At 40.5% G+C, this 19513-nt stretch overlaps 1 protein-coding gene across 3 annotated transcripts in view; it reads right to left on the minus strand.

Moving 5' to 3' along the window:
* The window catches only part of Arhgap18 (Rho GTPase activating protein 18), a 219310-nt gene that overhangs the window by 4192 nt on the left and 195605 nt on the right, over positions 1-19513 (minus strand). For all 3 annotated transcript variants that reach the window (XM_016005245.3, XM_006986709.4, XM_042262169.2), the window contains exon 13: positions 1757-1881. In XM_016005245.3, the coding sequence (XP_015860731.1) occupies positions 1757-1881 (125 nt within the window). The remainder of the gene's footprint in view (positions 1-1756; positions 1882-19513) is intronic.

The following is a 19513-nucleotide window of genomic DNA, read 5'->3' on the forward strand; positions in this document are numbered from 1 at the left end:
GGGATGCTCCTGACTCAAGTCATCCAAATCTGCAGACACATTCTGGGAGGGAATGGAACATGCGATTGGAGGAAAGAAGGGTCAAAGGTGGCATCTGCAGGTCAAAGTTGAGGAGGAGCGAGGAAGAGGGTTGACTTCATCGTGGCTGAGACAACCCAGGGAGAAAGGATCAATCTGAGAAATTCGTAGTGCTCCCAGCCCCCAATTCTGGGAGATTCAACTCAGGGCTCAATGCCAGGCATGACTCCCAGGAGCTAGTGTGGAGAGGACTTTAGGGGCTGCCTCTGTGGACACAAATACAGGTTCCAATTTCCAGCTGTGTGACCCAGAGCAAATATATTCCCTGGTCAAGCGCCTATCAGTGAAACAGAAGGAACTGCAAGGAAATTCATCCTGGTTTGCAGGGGGCTGAGTTACGACCCAGGATGTCCCCATCCCACTTCAACACCATCTGTGAGCTTTAGAGATCCATCCGTTCTCCCAGCTTATGAGATGGGGGAGAGGTGGTTATTTGAAGGTTTCTACTTCTCTCACACCTGCTGCAGAGGCTTAATCAGAATATAAACATTAACAAAAGATCCTGTACTGATGCTGCAGAGGCATCAGCAGACAAACTGGATGAAAGCCACCCCACCCCCAACACACACACACACACTGTTAGAATGAGGTTAACCTCAAGGAAGGCCTAAAATGGGATACCTATAAACTGTGATGCTAGATTTCTTTCAAGAATTTTTAGATTGAGGCTGGTAAGATGGCGTAGTGGTTAAAGGTGCTTGTGGCACAAACCTGGTGACCTGAGTTCAGTACTTAGAATCCAAATCACAATGGAAAGAGAATGGACTCCACAAATTTGTATACATACAAACATGTGTGTGAATGCACACACACACACACACACACATACACACACACACACACACTCTAATAACACATTTTTTTAAAAAAGAATTTTAATTTCATAGCATAAATCAGAGGAAAATCATTAAAACTGACTTTAGCCAAAAATAAGATATTTAAAGGGGAAAAGTTAAAAATCCCTGTAAGATTCCCACGACCTCTCAACTTCGAGACAGGATGAATGGGAGGCTACACAGACTCTAGTGAGTACAGTGAGGGGCAGCAGAGCTTTCTAAAGACTCTGTAGCATCTGCCCAGGACAAAGAAGGACGTGGTTGTCCCTAATGAGGACAGCTTGTTCTCGTGACTTCAGACCTCAGGGACTGGGTGGCCTCTCTCAATCATCCACGCTTTCAGTTTTCAAATTGGAACATTTCTTTCTTATTCATTAAGTTTCATAGAGAAAGTTACGTCTTCATTTTAATCTTGCTGCATCCTAATTAGCAATCTTCGTAACAGCCTACAAACAGTAATTAACCTCCAACCAACGTGTTCTGGAAAGACCACAGAGTAGTTTCACTTGCCAAGCTCATTGCAGGCAAATGGTGGAGGGCTGCTCACACATGCTGCTTGAAACAGGCACAACTTGAACACAAGCTACCTCTGACAAATTCCCACCCTTCACTCCAGTGGTCTAACTGTCAAATCTGCTTTGTTCTTCTGACGGGAAGACACATATATGCGCACGCGCACATACACACACACACACACACACACACACACACACACACACACACACACGAGAGAGAGAGAGAGAGAGAGAGAGAGAGAGAGAGAGAGAGAGAGAGAGAGAGAGAGAGAGGCGTATAAATATAAAAGTGAGTTATCCCACAGAATAATTAAAACAGGCCTTTACCTTTCTTGGCTGAGAAACCTGGCAAGCACATCGCTGGCTCTTAGTTCCTCAGTTAGCTGTATTGCCATGGAAACTTTTGAAAGATGGGGAGCTTGTACTCGAATCACTCCCTGAGGAACGTCAGCCTGCAAAGCAATAATGACACTGGAACAAAGCTGACAGCAGCTGGAACATGTAACTCTGTACCATGCATTGTATGGTAAGTGTGCTTAACTACTCCTCATTTTACCCCACTGCATAAAACCTTAACTACTGTATAATGTAATTTGCTAAATTACATCAAACCTCAAATATCCTCTTAATGGTGATAGGGGAACTTTGTAATGCCTGTGCAGTAATGCTTAATTATTTTTAAAGATGTAAAGAATGACAGCAATAACCATTACTGCCATATTAAGTGCTGATTTCTGAGTGTTGTCTACTGGAGAGGGCTTCCTCGTGTAGCAATTTATGAAATTGAATCAGAAAGAAGTCACTTGATGCTATGCCTATGTGTGCTTTTATAAAAACCTTCCCACCCAGTACCAAAATTTCCTCCATCTTTTATGTCCCTGGGTGTGAAAAAGAAATGGACTTTTCCTGATGTATTTGTACTATTTGCTTCCTGCTTGGTTACCAAGCTTATTATATTTTTGACTGTACACAGTGAACTTAAGAAGACTGATTCTAAGCCCTCCCTCCACCCATGGATCTGCAGGACGATTTATGGATTTAGAGATACCAGTGAAACATTTTTGAGGTTTGTAATATCAAAACATCAGCTATAACATTCAAAATAATAGGCTTAATTAATTCCTAAATGGTTTTTGCTAAAATAAATACTAATTTATTATTTATAACCATATGTCTTAAACAGACTTTAGAACAGCATGCTCAAATTATGTTTAAGTATAATTCCTTAAATATTACAAATACCATCACTTACTTCAACCAAAATTTGTATCTACTGAGTACTATGTTAGGTCTACTTCCCTAAAAGGTTAAAAAAGATACTCAAATCCTTTAGCATCCATTACTGCTGTGCCTATTAAATGGATACAGCCTTTAATTCCTTTTGGGTTTAACCATAAAGCATGAATACACTACAGATGCCATTGATGTCTTTGGAAAGCAAACAAAAGTAGTCTTCTAGAATCAGATGCCCCCAAACAATTTAAAATTGTTTCTCAGTAACAGGAGAAAGCTCATATTGGAAGGACACAGAAAAGAAATCGTGTTTCTGAGGAATGGCCAGCAAGCATGGGTTCCAACCACCCGGTCCAAGTCACAGGCAGATTGTCAACTCCACTCCATCTTGGAATTGGTGGTTTTGACTTCTCCTTTCTGGGGTATGTAATGTGGCCTGAGTACCTCGGTACACTCTGACCTTGGCATGACCCTTACCCCTATGTGTCAAGCCCAATTTACCTTTTTCTTTTAACCAGGAGATACATTGCTTTCATCTGTCACATACTAGAAAATGAGCTACTTTAACAGTAGATGGGACATTTCCTGTGATTGTGTTATGTGTGTGTGTGCAATTGTATGTGCGTGTGATATTGTGTGACTGTGTGTTGTGTGACTGTGATGTGTGTGTGTATTGTGTGAGTGTGATATTGTGTGACTGTGTGCTGTGTGAATGTGATTATATATATATGTGTGTATTATGTGAGTTTGATATTGTGTGGCTGTGTTATATGAATGTGATTGTGTGTGTATTATATGAATGTGATATTGTGTAAGTGTGTGTTGTGTGAATGTGATTATATGTGTGTGTGTATTGTGTAAGTGTGATATTATGTGACTGTGTGTTGTGTGAATGTGATTGTGTGTGTATTGTGTGAGTGTGATATTGTTTGCCTGTGTGTTGTATGAAAGTGATGTGTGTGTATTGTGTGAGTGTGATATTGTGTGACTGTGTTGTGTGAATATGACTGTATATATATTGTGTGAGTGTGATATTGCATGACTGTGTGTGTGTGTGTGCGTGTGTTCCTTTCTGAGCAGCTATCAATGGTGAAGCACACCCAGAGACTGCAGGAGCTTCTCCCTTGGGGTTGTTCTCCAGCTTCTGTGCGGTCATTCCACACAATGGCTTGGTCTCAGCAATCTGTTTCCTCCAGGGGCAGTGGAAACAAGAAGCTGCTACTGACAACTTGAATGTCGGGGTGAAAACAGTAAAGGTGACATTAGAAATACTGAGGCTGCATTCATAACACCCTGTGTACCTTGTTCACACAGTGAAAGCAGCAAACAATGGTACTGTGAATCAACATACTCTATCCTTACTTTGTGCAAGGCCCTCAGTGGAAGGCCAGGGTTTGCATACACCCACATACTTACGATGATGTTGACGTTAGAAAATCCTGGTTAATTCATAGTGCCAGCTATTTTTAAATTTGCTTAAAGAAAGTAATAACAATAACAATTGTTTCCATAGTCACCTATTACCCAGCCCAAGGGCATGAACACATAAGTGCGTGGCTAAATTAATAGTCAAATAAGATCAGGTAAATAAGATCAAATTGTATATACAGAAGATCTATAATGAATACTTTCCAAACAAAAATGGGCCAGAAAAATAATAGAATGTTGTGGGGATCTCAACAGTATGGCAACCCCAGCAGCTACTTCCCTTTCATTCCATTATTCCTTGTGGTTTATTTTCCTGTTTGGAAAAAATAAATCTATTCTTTCTGGTAGGTCCTCATCTCCATTGGGTATCTCTCAACCAACCCTGTACCAAGACTCATTTCAAACACCTCAGACTCCATGGAACCTACTCTACTATGGCTAACAGAATCAAAAGAAATAAAATCACTCAACAATATTTTCATCAAAAACAATGGAATAATAACAATAAAATTTCTCTATAAGAAGATATACCAGTGTGCATTTTCTTACTGGTTATAAAACATTCATATGCACTTTAACTAAGATGAATGCATTGAATTGCCTCTATCACTTGGTGGTGTTCCCCACACTCTACAAAGACAAGGGACAGAACTGTAGAAAAGGAATTTAACAATGCTACAAAAGGTAAATTCAGTTGTTTGCTCCTCCAGGAAGACAACAAAAAGTCCAAGGTTCCCAGCATTAGCGGACACTTGCTTCAAGAGTAGCCACTCTCCTCCTAAGACATCTCTAGAATTGTTGAAGACCTGTAATAACATGATCAACGCCCTACGCCCTCTAAATGAGTTCAGGAAGTGTGGCCTTGGAGAGGGCAACAGGCTTTCTTAAGAAACACAGCACTGAGTTTTAGTATGGTAACAGAACGTCTAAGAGAACACCACCTCCCACACACTTAGAGGATTTTGGAAGGAATAGTCTCAGGAACTTGTTTCTGAGATATCCCAGAATTTTCAAGTACACATGTAATGTTCGGAAATTGTCATGCTATGCATATATGGTGGCACCAGAGTTGACTTTTGCCCAATTTGGAGAGTCACACGGGCATTCTACCACAGACTCCTTATGGCTGTAGATAAAACCATCCCCTCCATTTCTAGCCCTCCACGAAAATGGGTGAAGTTAGGCCAACTTGAGTTCAGTGTTAACCCTTCCCAAACTAGGGGCTGTAACAAATGTTGACTCATCACAGCAAGTAGATACATCACTGCCTCTAAAAGGCTTTCATTCAGCCACTGGTAGCACATGGCACTTTCTCAGGTTGACCGTTGACATTCCTGGAAACTAGAGAACTTGCCCTAAAACAGGGTGTGAGTAGTGCTGTTTATATCTAAGACAGAGGCAATCTCCACTTATTTAATGTATCCCATCCAAATGCCCACACACACAAAGTACGGAAACTGAGAATGTAACTCAATAGGACTCTACTAAGTTCCTTACACTTTTGCTGAAGTGTAGCCAATAGATGGTAAAGACGAAAAATGTCATGTTTTTGGAAGTTCTTGCTGAGTATATTAGCAAAGGAGGGCAAGTGATATTTACACAGAGATGATAAACAATAAATGATACCAAGGATCTCATTTAAATGGTGTATGACAGCTCTGATCACGCTCCAAACTCACACTGTATCCAATACGAATGCTATTAGTATACTAATTACATTGAGCTGCCAAGCTTTGAAAAGACACCATGCCTGATCAGCAAGCCAAACAATATGTTCTTATTTATGCCATAATAGTAGCTGAAACTATATACAGAATAATCTTTGTGACCTTCACATGTCATGGCTGTGATGGATATTCTTGGCTGACAACTTGACTACATCTGGAATTAACTAAAACTCATGTGGCTGGATACAGCTGTGAGATATTTTTTTTCTTAATTAAATCACTTCAAGTGGGGAGACCGACTTTTAATCCAGATATTTTGAGGTGGGAAGATTCACCTTTAATCTGGGACATACCTTCTGGATATGGAAGAAGGTTGATTATTTTTTGTTTGTTTGTTTGCTTGGGTTTTTTTGGTTTTGGTTTTTTATTTGTTTGTTTTTGTTTTTTTGCCCGATTGCTCTTGCCGTTGCTGGCAAGTACATTCCTTCACTGGCATTAGAGTCTACTTCTTTAGGATTCAGGCATATACTGAAGAACAGCTGAGAAATCAAGCCTCATGAACTAGACAACTATTGGATTCATGGGCCTTCTGTTAGTAGACAGCTATTGTTGAATTAACTGGACCACAGCCTGAAAGCCATTCAAATAAATCCTCTTTATATACATACATACAGATAGATACATAGACAGATACATAGATAGATTCATTCTATAAGTTCTGATCCCCTACAGAACACTGACTAATATAGATTTTGGTCCAGAAGTGGTTCTAAAGCAACAAAAGTATAAGGATGAATTGTTTAAGTATCTGGAATAGACTTTCCAATTTGCCAACACCTAGTTACTGAAGCCTCTCCTGGAAGCTTGGAGAATTCTGAAAGCCCATGGTCTGAACTATTTTACAAACTTAGACAAATGCACGTGATTATCCTGTTTGTGTAGTTGTGAGAAGCAATGGATTCAGTGAATCTGTACACAAAACTTTTGACAATTTGTGGGAGAACAAGGAGACTGAAGATGCTGCTTGGTTGCTCCTGCATCTCTGGATAAACTGACAAAGGAAAAGAATGAGCTCCATGATAAAATTAACCAACTTCTAGCATCTCAGAGTAGGGAAAAGGACAACAATGAACTCAGTGATAAAACTGACCAGCTCCAGATGCACACAGACAGTCCAATGGTTTCTAAGGCTGCCCTGGAAGAGACTCTTCTCTCCAGCAGCCACAGAGCTCAAGTTGCAGAAAATCAAACCAAAGCCCTCATTATAAGGTTGGCTGAATTACAGCAAAAATTCAAGTCCCAGCCTTGGAGGGTGTCAGCAGCTAAAGTGAGGGCATTACTTGGTAAAGAATGGGATCCTGTAACTTGGGATAAAGGAGTGTGGGAGGACTCTATTGAAGTCGAGAACTTTGAACCCTCAAATTCTTGGGGGTTTATCTCACCTGAGGAAGTTGTCTCTCCATCTTCAGCAGAAGATGTACTCCCACCCCCTGAAACAGTGCCTTTTCCACCTCTGACTGAGTAAGTTAATCCTTTGTTGTCTGCTAACACAGCAGTGACTTTCTTTGAAGGAGATGCCAGACAAGACAATATTGATGTCCATCAGGGCGCATCCACAGTTGGCTCTAGACCTGTAACCTGACTTAATCCTGAGCAGGTTCCTAGAGGGGAGATTGGAAGGAACATAAAACTGGATGAGGCTGAGTTTATTGATATAGGCCCACTGCGTAGAGATTCTAGGTTTAATATGGAAGCTTCCACAGTTAAAAAGAAATGTGTCAAAATGGTTGACTGGTTGAATGGTTGACTGAAGCATTTGACAATAGATGGCCTATTGAAAAGGAGCTGGAGATGCCTGGTATCCCTTAGCTTAGTGTCAATGAAGGAATTTTAATGTTCAATGAAATTACAATACTAGCGTGGACATGCTGTATAAAACCTAATCCTCCACAATGGGAAGACCCAGAAGACATGCCCTTCGCTAATCTTATGAGGCCCCAAATGGTGAAAGGGTCACTGGCACATTTGAAGAGCTTTGTTGTCGTCCTTTTCCTTGCGCCAGACCTTAGGGTTGGAGATGCTGCTGCTCAGTTGGATGGCTTAAATGCAGTGGGTTAAGTTGGGCCTGGAAGCAGGAGCCAGGTGGCAGCACCAAATCACCAAAGACAAGGTGATTACAGTTATCATAATGGGCAGCATAGACAAAGCAATATCCATAACGGCCTGATTGATAATGGTCAGCATAGGCAAAGGGAGTTCTGTGGTGGTGTGACTAATATGGACCTTTGGTACTCGCGAATCAATTATGGTGTTCCCAGGCATGGCATAGATAAGAAAGTTACTGCATCTTTAGTTGATCTGTATAAGCAGAAAAATAAATAACAAATAAATGTAAGTCTCCATTGGATCATTACAAAAAGGAATCTTGGCCTGTGAAACGATTTTCAAACGAGTCAATTTGTAGACCCAGAACCTTTTGAATGGAGGGATGGTTAGTTTCTCCTGCGGAAGGACCTTGATAAAATACTTGAAATTTTTATTATTAGCCTTCCCCCATTCCTTCCCCCAGAGGGACCTACAGCCCTTTACAAAAGCACTATACACTGGGGTAAAGAAACAATCAAGATCATGATGGGGAAATGTACAGAGACAGCCAAACCAAGCTAGTAGAAACTCATAAACTTTAGACCAACAGCTGTGGAGCCTCCGTGGGACTGGACTAGGCACTCTGCATAAGTGAGACATTTGTGAAGCTTGGTCTGCTTAAGGGACTCCCTGGCAGTAGAATCAGGATCCATTTCTGGTGCATGAGCCCATTACCTATGGTGGGACACCTTGCACAGTCTTGATGCAGGGGGCGGGGGTGGGGGTTGGACTTGCCTTAACTGAATGTACCAAGCTTTGCTGACTCCGCATGGGAGGCCTTAACCTTCAGAGGAGGGAATAGGGGGCAGTTGGCAGGGGTAAGGCTGAAGGGGCTGGAGGAAGGAAGAGAGGGAGATCTGTGGTTAGTATGGAAATGTTTTTTTTTTCTTTATTAAGAAATTTTTTATTCAATCAAACTTTCCAAAGTCTATTGGATGCTGGTTCCGAATTGATCCTGACTCCAGGAGATCCCACAAAACATTGTGGCCCTCCAGTTAAAGTAGGGGCTTTTGGAGGTCAGGTGATTAATGGAGATTTGGCTAAAGTCCAACTAACAGTAGGTCCAGTGGGTCCCCAAACTAATCCTGTGATTATTTTCTCAGTCCTACCATTTAAAATTGGGATGGAAGTTGGCAGAATTTTCACATTGGTTCCTGACCTGTGGAGTGAGGGCTATTATGGATAGAAAGGCTTTAGAGTTACCTCTGCCAGGAAAAATAGTGAATCAAAAACAGTATTACATCCCTGAGGGAACTGCAGAAGTTAATGTCACCATCAAAGACTTGAAAGATGCAGGGGTGGTGGTTCCCACAGCATCTCTCTTTAACTCTACCCTGCCAGTGCAGAACATGGATCATAGAGAATGACAGTTGACTATCAAAATCTCAATGAGTTAGTGACTCCAATTACAGTTCCTGTACAAGATATGGTGTCCTTACTTGAGCAGATTAACGCATCTTCTGGTACATGATATGCAGCTATTGATCTAGCAAATGCCTTTTTCTTGATACCTGTCCATAAAGACCACCAGAAGCCCTTTGCTTTCAAGAATAGATTAATTCTCAAGCCCTGTGTCAGAACTTACTTAGAAGGGATCTTGATCATCTGTCTCTTCCACAAAATATCACATTGGTGCACTATATTGACAACATTACACTAATTGAACCAAGTGAGCAGGAGGTAGCAACCACTTTGGATTTATTGATAACACATCTGAACACCAGAGGATGGGAAATAAAACCATCCAGAGTTCAATGGGCTTCTACCTCAGTGAAATTCTCAGGAGTCCAGTAGTGTGGGTAGAGATATTTGCTCTAAGGTAAAGAATAAATTATTGAACCTGGCCCCTCCCACCACCAAGAAAGAAGCACAAGATTTAATAGGTCTATTTGGATTTTGGAGACAGTACATTCATCACTTGGCTGTATAACTCCAGCTCATATACCAAGTGAATTGGAAAGCTGCTAGCTTTGTGTGTGTCCTAGAACAGGGAAGGCTCTACAACAGCTCCAGACTGCTGTGCAGGCTGCTCTACCAATTAGATCATATGATTCAGCAGACTCGATGGTACATGAGATGCAGTGGCAGACAGGGATCTGTTTCAAGCCTTTGTCTGGCCTTTATCAATAGATGAGTCACAGGAGAGACCTTTGGAATTTGGGAGCAAGACTCTACCATCATCTATAGACAACTATTCTCTCTTTGAAAAACAACTCTTGGCTTGCTCTTGGACCTTAGTGGAACACGAACATTTGACAATGGGCCACCAACTTACCATTTAACCTGAGATGGATTACCATGCAACCCATCATGAGCTGGGTGTTATCTAACATACCAAGTCATCAAGTCATAAAGTAGGACATGCATAGCAGCAATCTACTATCAAATGGAAGTGGTGTTTGTGTGTGTGTGTGTGTGTGTGTGTGTGTGTGTGTGTGTGTGAGAGAGAGAGAGAGAGAGAGAGACAGAGACAGAGACAGAGACAGACAGAGACAGACAGAGACAGAGACAGAGAGGCAGAGACAGACAGAGAGATTGAGCTGGGCATGTCCTGAAGGTACAAGCAAGTTACATGAAGAAATTGCCCAAATGCCTATGGTTTATACACCCATTACAATGCTGTGGACAGGCATGGACCTAGAGCCTCATGGGGTGTGTCCTATGATTGATTGACTGAGGAAGAAAAGACTAGGGCCTGGTTTACTGATGGTTCTGTACATTATGAAGGTACCACTTAGAAGTGGCCAGATGCAGAATTACAACCCCTTTCTGAGACAACCTTGAAAGACACCAGCAAGGGGAAATCTTCACAGTGAGAAGAATTTTGGGCAGTACACATGGCCATACATTTTGTTTGGAAGGGGAAATGGCCAGATGTGTGATTGTTCACTGATTCATAGGGTGTAACTAATGGATTGCCTCTGTGGTCAGGGACTTAGAGCATGATTGGAAAATCTGTGAGAAAGACATCTGGGGAAGAAGAATGTAGGTAGATCTCTCCAAGAGGATGAAGGATGTGAAGATATTTGTAAATGTTCATCAAATGTGACTTCAACAGAGGAGGAGTTCTCAATAATTTGGTAGATAAGAGGTCCTACTCTGTGGACAGTCAACCTCTTTCCCCAACTATCCCTGCCATTGTTCAATGGGCCCATGAACAAAATGGCCACGGTGGCAGAGATGGAGGTTATGCATGGGCTCAACAACATTGACTTTTTAAGACTGACCGGGCTAATGCTACTGCTGACTGCCAGATCTGCCAAAAGCAGAGACAAACACTGACCCACAGATATGACATTATCCCCTGGGGTGGTCAGCCAGTGACCTTGTAGCAGGTTGACTACATTGGACCACTTCCTCCATAGAAAGGATAACCCTTTGTCGTTACTGAAGTAGATATTTATTCTGGTGATGGATTTCCTTTCCTGCATTTGTTTATGAAAAAAAAAAAAAAAAAAAACAACCCACCATCCATGAACTTACAGAATGCCTTATCCACTGTCATGGTATTCCATACATTATCTGCTGAGCAAGGGATTCACTTCATAGCCAGAGAAGTATGACAGTGGGCCCATGATCAGGGAATCCACTGGTCTTACCATATTTCCCACCATCCTAAAGCAGCTGGCCTAATAAAAAGAAGGAACGGCCTTTTGAAGACACAGTTACAGTGCCAATTAGGTGGCAGCAGCCTGGAGGGCTGAAGTAGCATTCTCCAGAAGGCAGTATATGCTTTGAATAAGTGTCCAGTACATCATATGGTTTCTCCCATAGTCAGGATCCAAGGGACCAGGAATCAAGGAGTGTAAAAGGGAACAGTTCCACTTACTATTAAAGTTAGTAGCCCACTAGGAAAAATTTGGCTTCCTCTTGCCATGACCTTAAGTTCTGCTGGCCTAGAAGTCTTGGTTCCAGAGCGGGGAGTATTCCTGCTAGGAGACAGGATATTTCATCGAACTAGAAGGTCAGACTTCCCCTGGCCACTACAGGTTTCTAAGTCCCTTAAGCTCAACAAGCTAAAAAAGGAATAACAGTTTTAAGCAGGGGGGTGATTGAACCAGATTACCAAGGGGGAATTAGATTGCTTCTCCACAATGGAGGTAAGAAAGATTATATCAGAGTACAGGAGATCCTTTAGGACATCTCTTGGTGCTACCATGTCCTGTAATTAAAATTTAAGCAGGATGACAAAGGGCATAATTCCTTTAGGAATGAAGGTATGAGTAACTCCTCCAGGAACAGGGCCAAGAAGACCTGATGAGATGTAGATGTAACCAACCGTCTTATTAAATAAGAAACACAGAAACAATGTAAAAGAGAAAGCCGAGAAGTCAGAGCTCAGAGCTAAAATCTCACCCTTCCTCCTGCTGTCCCAGCTTCGCGAAAAGAGACCTACTTCCTGTCGGTTCGTATTTTTAAAGTATGTTGTTCTGCCTTCTCATTGGTTGTAAACCCAAACACATGACTGCCTCGTCACTGTCTGAATGTACAGCCCCCTAGGTCTTAAAGGCATATGTCTCCAATGCTGGCTGTATCCCTGAACACACAGAGATCTTATGGGATTAAAGGCGTGTGCCGCCACCGCCACACTCTTGCTATGGCTCTAATAGCTCTGACCCTGAACACACAGATATCTATGGGATTAAAGGCGTGTGCCACCACCGCCACACTCTTGCTATGGCTCTAATAGCTCTGACTCCCAGACAACTTTATTTATTAACATACAATCAAAATAATAATTCAGTACAATTAGATTATCACCACAATGAGATGCTTGCCGAGGGTGGAGGAAACACAAAATGGGTAGTAGAGGAAGGCTGTTATAAATACCAGCTAAGACCATGGGACCAGTTGTAGAAATGAAGATAACTGACAGAACTGTTTCTGTTACATTTCGTTAAGAATGTGTTTATATAGATATTTGTGTTTTGTTTTCTCTATTTCTTTATCACATCGTATAACATCAGTTAAGAGAATACCAGGGGTTGTCATATTTAATTTTGAGATACTAAAAGAATGTCTCTCAAGGGACATAGTCACCTATTGTATATTTATAATGCATTTGCAGTTGTACAAGGGATAGTTATATCATGTTAGGTGTAATTATGACCTGGTAAAAATATTTAAGGTGTTGGGGATTGCATGTAGGATGGTTATATCATGTTGGGTATAATTATGACCTGATTATTATTTTCAGAAAGTAAACATGAAATAAAGAGATATGATTGTGTGTTGACAGGGGGTAGACTTGTGATGGCTATTCTTGGTTAGTAAACTTGATTACATCTGGAATTAACTAAAGCCCAAATGGTTGGGCATACCTGTGAAGAATTTTTTTTTCTTAATTAAGTCACTTAAAGTGGGAAGATCCAATTTTAATACAGATCTTTTGGGAGGTGAAGATCCACCTTTAACCTGGGCCACACCTTCTGCTAGCAGCCATGGAAAAGGGAAACCTGTTCTCTTTGCCTGCTTGCTCTTACTCCCACTCCTGCCAATAAGTCTATTACTTCACTGACAATAGAGTGTACTTCTTCAGTACTCAAGCATACACTGAATATTGGCTGAGAAATCTAGCCTTGTAGACTGAACAACTACTGGATTCTTGAGCCTTCTGTTGGTAGACAGTCATTGTTGGATTAGCTGGACCACAGCCTATAAGCCACATTAATAAATCCCCTTTATATATTTATTCTATAAATTCTGTTTCCCTAGAGAACCCTGACTAATACACTGGCTGACAGCTATGATACCATCCAGTACATTGGGGGACAGTATGCCTATGAATTGAAGTCATCTATTGTACAGAAGTCTGAAGTAGATAATGGACTAACGTGCCACTGAAGTTCAGTTCCCAATAAGTTTACAACTTAAAGAACGTTAATTTCCTATGTATATCAAAAACATATACTGTAGCAGAAAAATGATCTCAAATAAACCTCACACATGTCATAGATTGAACTAAGGTGTATTTAGAGAAATCTGATTGTAGTTTGAGTTTGGTTAAATAAACCATGATTTTTTTCTTTTTTCTTTTTCTTTTTTTTTTTTTTTTTTTTGGTCAGGTGTAAACATTACATTCCTTATAGTTTTGCACTCCAGAAATTTAATGTAAGATCACAAGAAGACATTCTTCTTTTCCATTAACACTCATTTGAAGGGAAAGCTAATGCTGTTAATGATACAAAAAAAAAACCTCTCTATCATCAAAAGAGCAAATTAGAAATAAAAATTTCTTTAAAAGAAGTCCAGATGTAATATACATTTTAGAAAATTAAATGAGGACATTTGGTCAAAGTATCTCAACTAAAATATATGCTGATTGTGGTGATATTTTGTTTCTCAAAATATTGTGCACCCTAATAAACTTATCTGGGGTCAGAGAACAGAACAGCCACTAGATACAGAGGACAGAAAATGGTAGCACACATGCCTTTAATCCTATCACTTGCGAGGCAGAGATCCATTTGGATCTCTGTGAGTTTAAAGCCACACTGGAAACAGCCAGGCATGATGACTCACGCCTTTAATCCTAAGAAGTGATGGCAGAAAGCAGAAAGGTATATAAGGCATGAAAACCAGAAACTAGAGCTTTTGGACTAGTTAAGCTTTAAGGCTTTTTAGCAGTAGTTCAGCTGAGATCCATTCTGATGAGGACACAGAGGCTTCCAGTATGAGGAAATAGGATCAGATGAGGAACTGGCAAGGTAAGGAAACTGTGGCTTGTTCTGCTTCTCTGATCTTCCAGGATTCACCCCAATACCTGGCTCCAGGTTTGTTTTTATTAATAAGAACTTTTAAGATTCGTGCTACATGCTCATCATCTTAGTGTGAACTACCAATACCAGGAGGTGGCCATATAAAAAGATCTTCTACTGTCTTAAACAATGCTCCAAATGTTGTCTTTGTTATCATGATGCCTTAAACTTTAATCTGACTCATAGATTCAGAAGTTAAGGGCCCTAATGCTTATGTTGATAAGGATTTAATTCACATTGAAGTTAAGTCCTAATGTTTTTCTTTCTTGACGTATTTACATATTTTATGCTCTATTTAAGATCAGGGTGAATCATACCATGAGAGAAGATTGTGTGACATGGTTTGACTTGATTTTCCACATGCATCTCTGAGTTAAGCCAGAGCCTGCAGTCCAGACCTAAAAAGTGGGCACCAGAACCAATACCTGTGATGATGCTATGGGGTAAAAGCCTCAGAATGGAACTCCAGGTAAGTGTCAAGGAAAGCTGAGGCTCATGCCCAAATCTGCACAAACCACCAAGCCTTGCTTGCTCCTCAGTCAACTCCAGCAATCTCTGGCCTGAGTTCCTAAACCCCAAACCCTTATAAGATCATTGTGGTCTTCTAGCAAAATCACATATCCGTTCCAAAACCCGAGCTCTGCTTTAGTGCCTGAAGCTAGATCATCCAGAGTGAACGTTTAAGTTGAGGACACTATGGGAACTTTTGTTTCCTTAGCCGGTGAGACCGAAGTGGGGAACAGCACTGGGGATCGCCTACTCTCACAGCCCACACAGACTCATACAAGTCCAGCTTCCCTCTAGGAGGCGAGCAAGGACAGCAGAGGGAAGATCATGTAAATCAAAGCCTACGCTGGAAATGAAGCCTGGGAGCTTCAGCAATTTGTCACTAAGTGATCATCAAAGCTGCCCCTACATCCTCATTAGACAGAGGCCATCCGAGGTAATTATGGGTGAAATGATGGGATGTCTGTGATTAGCATAAAAAGGCTAAAAGGAAAAAAAAAGTGTGTGGAACAGGTTGGAAGAAGAACAAAGTAAGAGGATTTGATGTTGGGGCTCATATGCTCTTGGTTCTACTTTTTCAATATTGGAAAAGATGCATATTTTGGGGTACAGTGCAGCGGTACACCATTTGTCAAAGAAGAAACCTCAGTTCCCTCTCCCCCAAATCCACAATACAATTAAATATGTAGGTGTGCATACATCAAAACTGGGCACATGGAGAGAGCAAGATCCCAACAAGTTAAATACTATCAGAAAATAACTATTTTTAATGGTCTACAATTTTGTTATTGTTTCCTCTTGGTATAATTAATGGACAAAACTTAATAGTATTTAAGGACATTCACATTCATACCAAATAATTAATTTGCTGTAGTCATTAAAACATTTGTCTTATTAGGTAAATTGGAGTATTTATCTTACAACTGGGATCAAAGCACTCATTTATCTAGTCAAGCGTATCTTAATAATATGAATGCCTGCCTTTGTCTACTTAGCTTTAATAGCATGCATAGTACCTTAGAATTGGTTTCTCATTCTCCAGTCCCCAGCTATCTGGCTGCATCATCACATTACTGGCAATGCTCTAGAGGCAGTCACCACTGGCCTACAAAGGCAAACACTTTTATTGAGCTAGCTCTCTGCTGTATTTGTGTTTCTAACTCAGCACTAACTCATTTTGCCCTTCTTCCCTGAGATTCTAAGACAATATATATTGTGCATGGGTTTCTCTTAATTCTATCAACTCTTTCACCATCTTCAGTGGGTCACTGTGAAAATACTGGCATGCCTTGGATTTGTCTTTCTAGTTTCTTATCGTCAAGTCTTTCTTGAGTTATACAAGCATTCCGTTGCCACAAGTATAACTTCTAGGCTAATTCCAAAGATGCACCTGAAGCCCTGAGTGATGCTCTAAGTCCACCCCACCCCTGTATAGGCAAATTTCACAAACAAAATTCAATGTCATTCTACATTCATTTTTCTATATTCCTAACATTCAACCAATATCCACATTTTGTGACTCCTGCTGGCTTTTTTTTTTTTCTTTCCTTTTCCAATGGGACCTTGCCTTCAACCATTTAAAAAGCTATCTGGAAGTCATTTTATTCCATCAGCAACAAAGATTCAGAGACAACACAATAAAGAGTGAGTTCTGGTATATATTCTTCTTAGAGGTTATAATCTGTGGGAATATTGAGAAAAATGAGGGATTTTAAAGTCATAGTTGGTCTTCAATTCCAACTCCATTTTCTTTTTTTTTTCTTTTTGAGAATCTTAAAATTGCTGTTCTGTCCACTGTTCTGTCCTTTTTGTTATCTGAGAAAAATAAGACAATATACTCTAACTAGGCAAACAGGGTTTTTAAATGAGATACTGCTTGTAAAATCTTTATCAATGTGCCTTGCCTCAGGCAAACATTTACAAAATTCAGAGGTTGGGGAATTTAGCTCAGCGGTAGTGTGTTAAAGCTCTGGGTTCAGTTTCCAGTATTAGAAAAAAAAATCCTAATTCTCACCCCTCACAAGTCTTGTTTTCTACTAGTTACTGGCTTGTCACTTATTATTTTCCTTTTTTTTTTTTGTACTTCATGATATAAAACTTTTATATCATGCACATTTTATACTTCATGATATAAATATGCCATGATATATCTTCTAACTAGACACCTCTTTGTGATTAGACTATTTTCAAATGTCACTAGAGAAAATATGAATGAATGTGCAACAAAGAGTTGGCGAGTGGTGACGAGCATGTTCTGCTTTTCTAGAAGACCAGAGTTCCGTTCCCAGCACCCACATAGGAGCGGTTATGATCACTTGCAACTCCAGTTCCAGGTGATCCAACCCCCTCTTCTTGCCTACACAGGCACTTACACACACACACACACACACACACACACACACACACACACACACTTTTAAAAATTAAAAGACAGAAAGTCCAATAAGGAGCATAATTTTCAGGTGGTTGCCACTTGTCAACAAATGTTCTTTAAATAGTGCCTTCTAATTTATGTAGTCTCGTCAAGCACCATGTCACTCAGTGGGTTCTAACAAACCTCGCTGACAGCCTCTGGCTGATCAATACATCCTGATTTGCCCTCCAAACTGATTTAAACATCTGCCCTTACCTTTACATGTCTACCAGACATCCCATACTAAAAGGGTCCTAAAATGAAATTATGATTTTTCCTATCATTCCAACTTTTCATATCTTAAATTTTGGATCAGTCATTCTTTTACCTTTTCTTTCATTCCTTTACAACTTACATCATTTGCCAGTAAGAGAGCCAAATGAACCTAACTTTAAAATATGTCTTTATTTTTAAAAGTTATTAAAAAAAACAACTTTAAAATATATCAACGACTCCTCCACTGATACTTTGGTCTGAGCCACCACTGTCTCTCACCTTGGTTAGAAGGACCTTCTACTACTTTTAAGTACCACTCATCCTAAAACATCCTACAGATTTCGTACAATGACCTCATTTTGCTTGGGTTAAATTCAAATTCCAAGGCTCTATGCGATTTCCTCCCACTGCCCTTCTGACCTCATTTCATCACCCCTGCTGTCAAGCTGACTTTACTCCAGCACATTCACACCTTGCTAGTGCTCAAATACCCCAACCAACCTCTTGCCTTATGGCTTGGTAGACTATGCCCTCTGCCCTGTATGAGCTTCCTGAGACAGACACAGGGTGCAATCTTACATCTTCCTTCATACTTGTTACAATGAATAACACCCAAGCTAGCTAGGTTAATGTGGCAAGAGGCTCCTCTCCAAATTATTTTTCTATTTTTTTTTTATTTTTTAAAAGGTATTTTTAAGCCAGATGTGGTGGCACATGCCTTTAATCCCATTTCTAGGGAGGTAGAGGCAGCGGATGTCTGTGTGTTCCAAGCCAACCTAGTTTGCATAGGGAGTCAGTAGAGCTGGGGCTTCTCCATGAGACTCAATTCTTAGTTCCCTATTCCTGTTTACTTTTGTATCTGAAGAAAACCGAAATGGTTATTTTTTTTTTTGCTAAATGATAATCAGTGTAAATGGTTGTCCCAAGTACCATGGATAGAAGAGAATTTAGAAGTAAGATGAAAATATGATACATGTATTCATCAAGAAAATTGCTGCAGGTAAGACGGTAAATGCAATGAGATAAACATTTTGTTTCCTAGATTCACAACATTTTATATTAACGCTAAAGAGGGGACTACTGGTGATCTTGCTCTAGCTGCATAGTAGGAAATGTGTTTAGCATGAATAACCACTGCCCAAGCACTGTACGTAAGCTGGGCATGGTAGTGTTTATCTGCAATCTAGCTCTAAGGGATGGAGCAGGATGATCAGAAGTTCCAGGTTATCTTCTGCTAGTTGTGAGATTCGGGCCATGGTTGGGTCTCCTGGACGATCACATATTTAATTTATAGCCTCATTCTCATTCTCTCTCTCTCTCTCTCTCTCTCTCTCTCTCTCTCTCTCTCTCTCTCTCTCTCCCCTCTTCCTATATAAATACACACACACATAAATTTAAAACATTGCCCATACCACATAGCAAAACACTATGTAATCTACTTATATTTATTTTACTTCAATAATGTTAACTTCCATGAGGAGTAGGGATGTTTGTCTATTTTGTCCAATGTTTTTCAAGCACTAAATACCTAAGAACCGTGTAAGCGGTAAGAGCACACTTCTGGCAGTGTCCCAGCCCTACCATTTAGGTGCTGGGCTGCACAGTCAGATTATTTGGAGGAAGAACCAAGCAAATAATGTGACAACGTACAGGGAAGTGTGGGGTGAGGTGGCTCACACTGCATTCAAAGGGATCAGTGGCAGAGCCAGGCAAGTGC

Source organism: Peromyscus maniculatus, chromosome 16, assembly GCF_049852395.1.
Source record: "Peromyscus maniculatus bairdii isolate BWxNUB_F1_BW_parent chromosome 16, HU_Pman_BW_mat_3.1, whole genome shotgun sequence".
In the NCBI taxonomy this organism is placed as follows: Eukaryota; Metazoa; Chordata; class Mammalia; order Rodentia; family Cricetidae; genus Peromyscus; species Peromyscus maniculatus.